General features: G+C 45.2%; 1 protein-coding gene across 1 annotated transcript; it reads left to right on the top strand.

Moving 5' to 3' along the window:
* The first annotated feature begins 304 nt into the window (after positions 1-304).
* Positions 305-5,924, top strand: LOC126527071 (uncharacterized). The gene is made up of 2 exons (XM_050174791.3): positions 305-569; positions 5,680-5,924. Exons 1-2 carry the CDS (start codon positions 320-322, stop codon positions 5,775-5,777), a joined length of 348 nt encoding a protein of 115 aa, XP_050030748.3. The 5' UTR covers positions 305-319; the 3' UTR covers positions 5,778-5,924.
* Positions 5,925-9,470: the final 3,546 nt, after the last annotated feature.

Genomic DNA, 9,470 nt, shown 5'->3' with positions numbered 1-9,470 from the left:
ATAATGGTACTAGCTTGAGACCAGCAGGTTCTTTGGATGGGACTAACGAATATTTCTGGCAATATTTTTGTAACGATGATGCCTGTAACGGACGCCACATAATTGACAGGAATTTCGTTGCCATACCTATTGCTGCCATAGAAATTATAGTAGCTAGAGAGGTGCAAAGAAGTAGAGTAATCAGGGAAGAATATAGGTATTCCCGCAATCCCTCAGCATTTTACGAATACAAAGCGCGCAATACATTATGTTAATATCATTGGACTATAAGAGGCTAACCGGTTAGGACTAGCTAAGAGCGAGTCTAGCTAATCACAGCATGCTTTTCCGTGCACTCGTCATCTCGGCTGCCCGATACGGCGCAGTGCGGTACGCCTTCTACTACACGGGCAACCTATGCAAGGAGCCCAACGCATTTATGCCGCTGCACACGGAGCCCTACGTGAATCGGACGTCGCAGGAGCACCTGACCCTGCATTACCGATGCCTCGGCGGCTACATGAACCCCGTCGTGTGCGGGTACCGGAACAAGCCCATCAGCGATCTGTGCATCCTCTTCGAGAGGCAGTGTGAGTCTCCATCGGGGCACTGACGTCCTCTACAGAATTGCCATGCATGCAAAACATTGGTACTGTGCGGGTGTACGCGAGGGATATTCATTTAGTCTATGTAGACAGCGCACAACTTACGGTAGGCGGCAGTCAAACTGCGTGTGTGTGTTTTTTTCTGACGTGCGTCCGTGTGTGTCCGTTGGAATTACTCGTATCAAATTCCCAACCGCCTCTTTACCATGTGGGCACGCTTAGCACGCACATGGTATGCGCAAGCTGGAGATAATTCCGAGGCAGCACATATAGAACAAGGCAGAAAATTGCGCCCCTCTCTTTCGTTCCGCGTCCAGCGTTGCAGAGCTCAGTCTCCCGTATATAAACGGGAGCGCCTCCCGATTCGCTTCATTAAAACGTTCCGGTCACTGCTAATTCATTTCCATGTGAATTCTCATTAGAGCTAATCTCATTACGACGCTTTGGCGGGCCCCCCGAAAATCGAGAGAAGCGCTTGTCTTCATGCTTTACACCCACGCCCTCCTGTTATTTGCGCTTCCCGCGAAACAGTTACGTAGTCCTTCATACAACAGATCTTAGTGGCACTGATCACCGTAGATCCATGATGAGACGGTCCCGAAATTCCAATGCTTCTGTAAGTAGGATACCGTTCTGCTTCTTATTTGTGCCTTTTCCTATGAGAGAAACCATTATCCCTTATTTCTTATTCAACTTATTTCGTTCTTTCTCCATTCCCTGATTCCTTTTCTGGCCGCTTCCCCCCACCTTGTTGTAGGGTAGCAAACAAGGCGAAACCTTTCTTCTTGTCTTATTTTTTCTCTCTCAACAAAAGTAGACCGTATGGAATGTGAGGCTGATTTCGATTAAAGAAACGGTAGTCCACAGCCCGGCATGGCCAATATCAGACTTAGTCAATGCTGTAATTAAAATTCCCCTCTTCCCTCTCAGTTACAACCAGCGCTATGCAACCCACCTGCTATCAAGTCTGGAACTCACTTATACAGCACAAGAGTCCACTACGACGAAAGCAACACAAGGGCTCCGATAGCTACCATATCAGGCTCCATGTTGATTTCAGCCACTTGGAATTTTTTGACGTGTTCGAAAAACTCATTAAACGAGCGTTTCTGCATTCCGCGTCAATCTGAATGAGCCCGCTCCGGCCAGAATTCGAACCTGTTACTAAACACGTAGCAGCATAACGCCATAGCCACTAAGGGCCCCGGCGATTATTACGTGTACCAATACGTATTTTGGCGTCAGAAGTGGATAATGAACATGGCGTATCAGTTTACACCGTACGTGAAGTTCTTGAGCCGCTTACCTGAGTCCAAGAAACGTGTTATTCATGAGTTAGGCTTGCATTAATTGATTGCTTGAAATGTGTGACGAAGTTGCACCACTAAAGATAGAACATAAAAAATTCACCGACCATTACGATACTCCCTAATTCGAAATTTCACAAGTGCACGCCTCCATAACCTGGACCCTAATTTACAGCTCCATATTCCGCCCGAGCTTCCACGACGTGACTGCACCCTTCTCGTCCGTCTATGGCTTGGAGTAGCATTTTCAAATGACTACTCTTTCCTTATGGGAATGGCCAACAGCCCACTGTGTGACTTCTGCGGGTGCAACGAAACGATCGAGCATCTTCTTTGTCAGTGCTCTCGTTTTAACCCACAAAGAACTGTCCTCTCAGCCACCTTAGACAAACTGGACAAGCGCCCAATGACAGAAAACAAGATCCTTGGAACCTGGCCTACGCGAACATCAGCGCGATCCGCTATGAAGGCGCTGCTGCGATACTTGAAAGACACGGGACTTTCTGACAAATTGCGACAGTACACTGTGTGGCGTAGGACTCTACGGTGACACTGCGTAAGACTAGGAATGCCTTTGCGGGCTGCGTGACAGTGCCCACAGAAATAGTTCGTGTGTACGTGCATGTGTGTGCTTAGTTTTTTTTCCTTTTTTTATCCTTCTTTCTTTCCCACCTATTGCATCCCCTTTCCCCTCCCCCAGTAAAGGGTAGCCAACCGGAGATAATCTCTGGTTAACCTCCCTGTCATTCCTTTGCCTTTCTCTCTCTCTTTTGAGCACAGCTGGATACGTGTTTTCATTTTGCGATATATTCGCTAGCCTGGACAATCTGTCTCGTGCGGCACCTTGCAAAGGGAGTGATGTGCGGCGCGACTGCCACGCTAATCGGGAGGTAGCGAGAGGCGGCGTGAGGGTGACGCGTGGAGCAATTCACAGCAGCCGCTGCAAATAGATCTTCGCTCATGCAGCGCTTTGTTTCCATATATGGTATCCTGGGCTAGCTCGCCGCATTCCATCGGTGAACAGACAGACGACGGAGCGCTACTCTGGCGCCATGTTGTAGCGGTCGTCGCCGCAGAGCCCGTCTTGCGTGGCACTACACTTTTCTTCTCACGCTTTCGCCATACCCGCCTCCTCTGGTTTCCGCCTCATGGTTCCGCTGCGCCCTCCTCCTTCACTTTCCTCCTCGCGCTCTCTTCGCTATCGCAGTATTTCATCTCCCGTTGCGCTCCACGTTCGCTTTCATCCTTTGCCGTGCTCGTTCGCTCGGTCACGAGAGGCAACGCCGACGCTCGCTGCAAGAACTGGCGCCCAAGAGCTGCGCTCTAAAATAGATCACTACCAGTCCCGCCTCTTTCATTCTGCTTACGCATCTACTGTAGCATATATAACAGACTAATTTTATTTACGAACTGATAATGCAGTCAAAATTGGAGTTTAATAGTTCAGTATCATCCGCATTGTATTCCCTTGTCGGCTCAATCTAGTAATGCAATACCTTTTTTTTTTCATTTTTTCATTCCGGAGTTGCAAAATTGAAAACTTGAACGTTCATTATTTTCAATTTTCTGATCTGCCACGGTGTTCCTGAAAAATAAATTTGAAGGTTTAATGAAAAAACTGTTCCCTCCAGTCAGTACGTGTAACGCCCTTTCCGATGCAAAAAGAAATGCACCATCATAGTTTCAGTGCTTGCAAAAGGACGCAACTTTTTTCTTGTCCATTTATACCAATCCCAAGGTTAATGTTCCTCTCAGTACACAAATTCTTCGCTCACCATCCGTGGACCTGTTCTCACCAGTTACTCAAAACCTATTAAGCTACCAGAAAATGCATAAGCGGATTGCATTCCTCTTACAGCCTCTTGTTTTGTTTACACTGTTCGTTTTCCTTCGTGCACAATTTTTCAAAGGTGTGCAGTATCAGTACCCTTGCGAACGAGTATTGAATTACTTGAATGGCACCACAATTAGGTTGGCCCTCGGACTTGCTAGAAACCGAATGACTGCATTGAAATCCCGAGGACTTGTCTTGAAGTTTGTTGTTAAAATCAATTAATTGTCGAGAACAATTAACCGGCTTGTAACAGATATTTCGGCACTTGTCATGTACCTATTGATTTCAACATATTTGTCAAGTTTTCTAGGCTTAGTTGCTTTACTCTTTCCCTGGTTGCCGTTTTTATAAGAGATTATCCCTGTTACCGAGTTGTCGCTCGGCTCAAGACGCCATTCGAAATGTTTCTAATGCTGTCGCAAATTCTATAGAAAAGAATCGACATTGCCATTTGAGACGCCGCCATCTTTGTCTATTACAGCGAAGCTGTATATACCTACTCTCCGGCAGTTGTCGATGTCCGTCCGTCTACGCGCCGCGTCTACACAAAGAAATTTTCGTCTCCAGTTTCTTGCGAATGCTCTGTAGCTCTCAACCTAATGTAGGTACCTTGGAAAAAAATCATATTGAAATTGGGCGCTAATACGACTCTATCATTACGCCAAGTTTCATTTACTTGTCACAATTAGTTGGTTCACAGTGAAGTTGTAAACGCTACAGAATTCCCGTCTGCTGTCAATACATGGCCGTCTACGGAAGGAGTATGGTTAGAGAAAACGGCTGTAACTCTTGTTTTGTAGAAACTATCCGGAAACAAACTATATGAAAATTAGCCGCTCAGACGACTCTAACATTAGGCTCAGTTTCACCAAGTTTTCATAATTACGTAGTTCACAGTGAGGTTGTAGAATATCGTGAAATTCCCGTCTGCTGTCAATACGTGGGCTTCTACGGGAGAGAAACGGACTGCCCGATGTTTGTCCACTAGAATAAAACTCTAGTCCGTCCAAGTTTCACTCAGCTAATTAACTAGGAAGTATGCTCAATCGCAAATTAAAAACAAGCGTGTTTTCTTTCGTGCGCTCGTATGGACTATGCCCCGCGGTAAACGCATTTCGTCGCTCGCGTCGAGACCTGCGTCCTATAAACACTATTACCATCAGTGAGCGTTGTGTATTATTATTATTTTTTTTACATACATGCGTCGATTAAGGTAAAGCACACCACAGCTTCACTGCTCGTCCTTCTTCACAGAGTCGAAGGGCTGATAAATTTTTTGCGATCACTTTTTTATGACGGGCTGTCTCGAGCAGTTTATGTTGTTTTCCAATACATGCTCTGCGACGCCTAAAAGGCCCTGGTATAAATAAATGAAATGAAATTAATGGGCGCATGTCTGATCAGAATGCGAGCGCATCTTGAATAGTGCGGTGCATTCTTGAATATGTGCAAGCGCCACCAAATGCTCTAGGACGCATGGCGAGACATGTATAAATAGCGGGAGCAATTTCCCAGTGCATTAACGGATAGCTCTCCGCCATCGCGTTTTCCGTTTGAGTAACGCCAGCGCAAAAACATGGACCAGAATAACAGAAGCAACGGGATAGGTGATCACTTCTTGCGCTATTGTCAGCGCCTGTCCGACTGCTTCCTGCGTTCATTTCTGTCTTTGCTTGCGCTGTGTTATTTAAGATGAAGCTATATCCAATCGCCCAAGTGTAAGTTCTGTTACCCAACGTGATTTCAGAGTTGCCTGTCTTTCGGGACATAGTTACAGCCAGTAAAGAGTTAAATTGTTAACTCTCACTTTCGTGAGTGTTTGCTTTTTCCATGCCTCTAAATAACGTGAAAATATCAACCTGTAGCAATTGTAACGTGGTGATTCATATATAAGCGTATGACCCAGGCCTTCACATAAGTACAATCCCTTCTGTTTATTTTCATTTGCGTCTAGGTTGGCAGATCATGGTGGACACCCCGACGGACATTATGGAGATTGTGAATCGGCGCAAGAAGCTTGCAAAATGTCTCGGAAGGGTCTTTGTTGGTTAGCGCACACTGACGGCGCTAAAAAATTTATTTTGTCCTAAGTAAATGAACCTCGATTCATTTACGAAGTACTCAGTCCGTAGTAGAAGCAAGCGCTTTGATTTCTTGTTCGAAAAGCTGTCTTGGAAATAAATATTCTCCGAACTGAAATACTCATTCGATGTCCTTGTTCGGTTGAAAAAAGAGCAAATACCGTCGAATACCTGCTAACATTACCACATATTCGTTAGCACATCAGAAGCGTGCATGATTCATCGACGACGATCTAACAAAGTTCTTCCGCCGTTCCGTGGAAGAAAACTGAAAGTTAAATAAAAATAAAGCCACGTCACTCGTTGCTAAATATGTACCAATACGCAGACTGTCTGAAAAGAAACGCTCCCCTTGGCTTTCTATGACTCTAACAAGACTGTTAGACGAGAAAAAAAACGTATTTTCCGTCTCGCAAAACGCAGTCTTACATCTACTCGTTGAAGCGTATCTTCTCATGCTTTGCATGCTTAAAAGCACTTCTTGTTGGGCTACTTGGTAGCTGTTCATTATAAAATATAAGGACGCCAAACAAACGGACACACACGACAGAATAGAACGGGACAGGGCGCCTGTCAAGGGACGGGACAGGGACAGGCACCCTGTCCCGTTCTCTTCTCTTGTGTGTGTCCGTTTATTTGGCGTCATTATATTTCATAATTTGCATGCTTATTCTACGACGACAAAAGAACCGAAAAGCGTTTTCTCTAACAGCAGTCTACCGTCACTTTTATCTACTAACCCATCCATATTTTGGACCACCGTTGAAATGAAAGAGAAAAATAACATTTTGCTTGCAGGTACCGATGGTAATGCCTTGAGCAATGAAGAATATTTCATAGTCCTAATTGACACCTTCGCAAAATCGTTTTGTGAATGCCCTATTGATACAATCCCAGACAAGCCCAATAGCGATTTTCCCCGCTGATCCATTTGCCAATTTTGCGGGGATTCTGAAACTAATTCAAGATTTAAAATTATCATCTTCCTGCATTGCTGATAAAATTAATTCAATATTTTCGAAGAATGCTGCTGTCTGCTCATCTGTATGTTTATGTATCTTTTCCCGCAATCTATCAAGTCCTTGTCTTTGCCTGCAGATTGGAAGGTGGTCAAGGTGGTCCCCTTGCTCCAATAAGCTAACCCGCATTTTCTTCTCAACTGTAGACCCATTTAACTTACCAGCGTGCCTTGCAAAATCCTTGAACGCGTCATATTTTCGAATCTCGTTTAATTTTTCGAATCCAACTCCTTCATTTCATTTCAGCATGGGTTTCGCAAAAAGCTATTCGCGCGAAACGCAATCGCTATCGTTTATACAAAACATTGCTTCCCCTTTAGACGAAGGCCAACTCATTGACCGTATTTTTCATTTTGCAAGGGGTCTCATCATACACTGCATCATAATATTAGTACTATTTTTATTCACCCTAACATTCTGAAATATACTGAATGCTTCCAGAGCAACCGCGCCCAGTTTGTAACAGCTAATGATTCTGCATACCCGTCCTGCGCGTTTAAATCAGGTGTTCTTCAAGTCTGTCTTGTGCCCGTTACTACTCTTAATTTAGATTAACAACCTTCCTGCCGCAATTAATAGTTCTATTAAACTATTTGCTAACTATTGCGATCTGTACCGTAAAATAAATCATCAGAATTACAACCTTATTCTCAAGTCGGGTGTGGATAACATATCAAGATGGTGCTTAACAGTGGATATCGTTCTACGGCGAAGCTGTTAACCTCTAGTTGGTCGGAATCTTTCGTGCCCGCGTCCGTCAGCGAAAATGTGAGCCGATCCCGGCGGCTGTGCAGGGCCAGGAACAGTGGCTCGTACCTCTGTAAGGCAGATGCTGGAAGCAGTTAGCAAAGTGAAGCGAACAGTGCGTACATTCTTTGGAATCACGCGTACAGCATACATAACAGCATACGTTTCCACAAAGAACAAGTGCAAAACAATAATACGGACTGCTTAATTGGTGTTAAGGCCCTCCTGATAACAACACGAAGCCCGTAGCACTCCCCGCATACGTTTTCCCGGTAAATATTTCAGCTGGACAAGCTCCCGCGCCGACAGCAGCTTGCGACGTGGGGAGTGACATCCCTAGCCTTTTGTATATAAAAGAACCAGCCTAGCAATTGATTTCAGTGTCGTTGCAGCACCACTATGGGCGACGGCGCGTTGTCAAATTGTCATTACTTTCATTACTACCATTACTATAAAGCAAGAAAGCATTGCATAGCCCCTCAACAGTTATAGTAGTGTTTTCAACAGCTGTGCTAAACATCCACTTTCGCTGGGCCGGGATGGCGAGTAAATTTTTTGAAATCTCACTGTCTGTCTAAGAACCGCTAGATTGGAGTCCGAAGATGTCCCAGGCTGCCCAGCGCGGTGAGTTCGCGCTCTCGGGCGTAGGCGATCTCGTTCAGGTTGGCCATGAATGCCACATGTGATCCGACGTGAGCCGGAAACAAGATGATTGTGCGAGGAGAAATATCCCTGTGACCTAAAACGCGAGTTACTTCAGCTGATACCGATCCGGACGCAAAGGCCCTGACCACTGCTCATGAGTCTGTGCAGATCTGTTGCTTGGAATCGTCAAGGAGAGCGAGGGCGATAGCTACCTGCTCAGCCTTAGCGGCAGCGGCGTTCCCGTGAGGAGCGGAGTGGAGGACAGAGCCTGTGTGATCAACCGTGACGGCCTAGAAGCTGACTGATCGATCGTACTGCGCCGCGTCTACGAAGCATGCAGACTCCGGGTTTGCACAAAAGTCTTTGAGCAGTGCTTCATCTCTTGCCCTCCGCCTCCGCGCATTGTGCTGCGGGTGCACGTTGGGGTGAAAATGCGAGACCGTAATGCAATCTCACTAATGAGCAAATCTCACTCAATGCAAAATTACCTCTGTCTCGCGGCGCTCAAACTAACCTATTCCTTCCGGCTATACTATCAATGGAACTGAGCTTGGGCATGCGACTTCCTACAAATAGCTCGGAGTTCATCTAAGCAATAGTTTTTCTTGGCATGAGTAAATTCCACCAATCATTTGCAATGCATGCCAGCAGATTCATTGTGTATATACGCAGTAATTTCTCTCAAGCCCCAACCCACTTAATATTACTGCTGTATAAAACACTAATTAGACCAAAGCTGAAGCATGCGTCATCGGTAATAGACTCTGAGCAAACTGCATTAGCCGATGCCGTTGAGTCTGTTCAAAGCAGATCAATTTTATCTTTTCAAATTATTCCCGCACAGCTAGCCTTTCTCTAACGAAGTCAGACCTTGGCCTTATAACTGAAAGTTTCGAAGAAAGATCTCTCCTCCCTGCCGCTTTCACATAGTCGTGTATTAAAACAACTCAGTTAAACAAGAATTCCTTCTTCACGTTTTTATCATCGCTTTGATGTGTTCATTGCTTACTGTCACACAAATTTTTTCTTTGATTACTTTCCGCCTAAGAACAGCTCCGCGTGGAACCGCCTTTTCCTTCCATCGCCTGCATCGCGGTCCCATCATCATTCAAGACTGCTTTACTAATCATGTTTTGAGTGTATCATCTTGAATACTCCTGCGCAACTAATTGTTTGATTGTAGTATTTGCAATCCATTGTACCCACCTCCTCTGCAACATTATTTTGGATCTTGAGGGTAATAATAATAATAA

Source organism: Dermacentor andersoni, chromosome 9, assembly GCF_023375885.2.
Source record: "Dermacentor andersoni chromosome 9, qqDerAnde1_hic_scaffold, whole genome shotgun sequence".
Taxonomy (NCBI): Eukaryota; Metazoa; Arthropoda; class Arachnida; order Ixodida; family Ixodidae; genus Dermacentor; species Dermacentor andersoni.
The sequence above is the reverse complement of the archived record's forward strand: the minus strand, read 5'-3'. Positions and strand labels throughout refer to the sequence as shown.

Coding starts and splice junctions, on each gene's coding strand:
- LOC126527071 (XM_050174791.3), top strand. CDS start 320: ATGCTTTTCCGTGCACTCGTCATCTCGGCTGCCCGATACGGCGCAGTG. Junction 570..5,679: donor CATCCTCTTCGAGAGGCAGT/GTGAGTCTCCAT, acceptor ATTTGCGTCTAG/GTTGGCAGATCATGGTGGAC.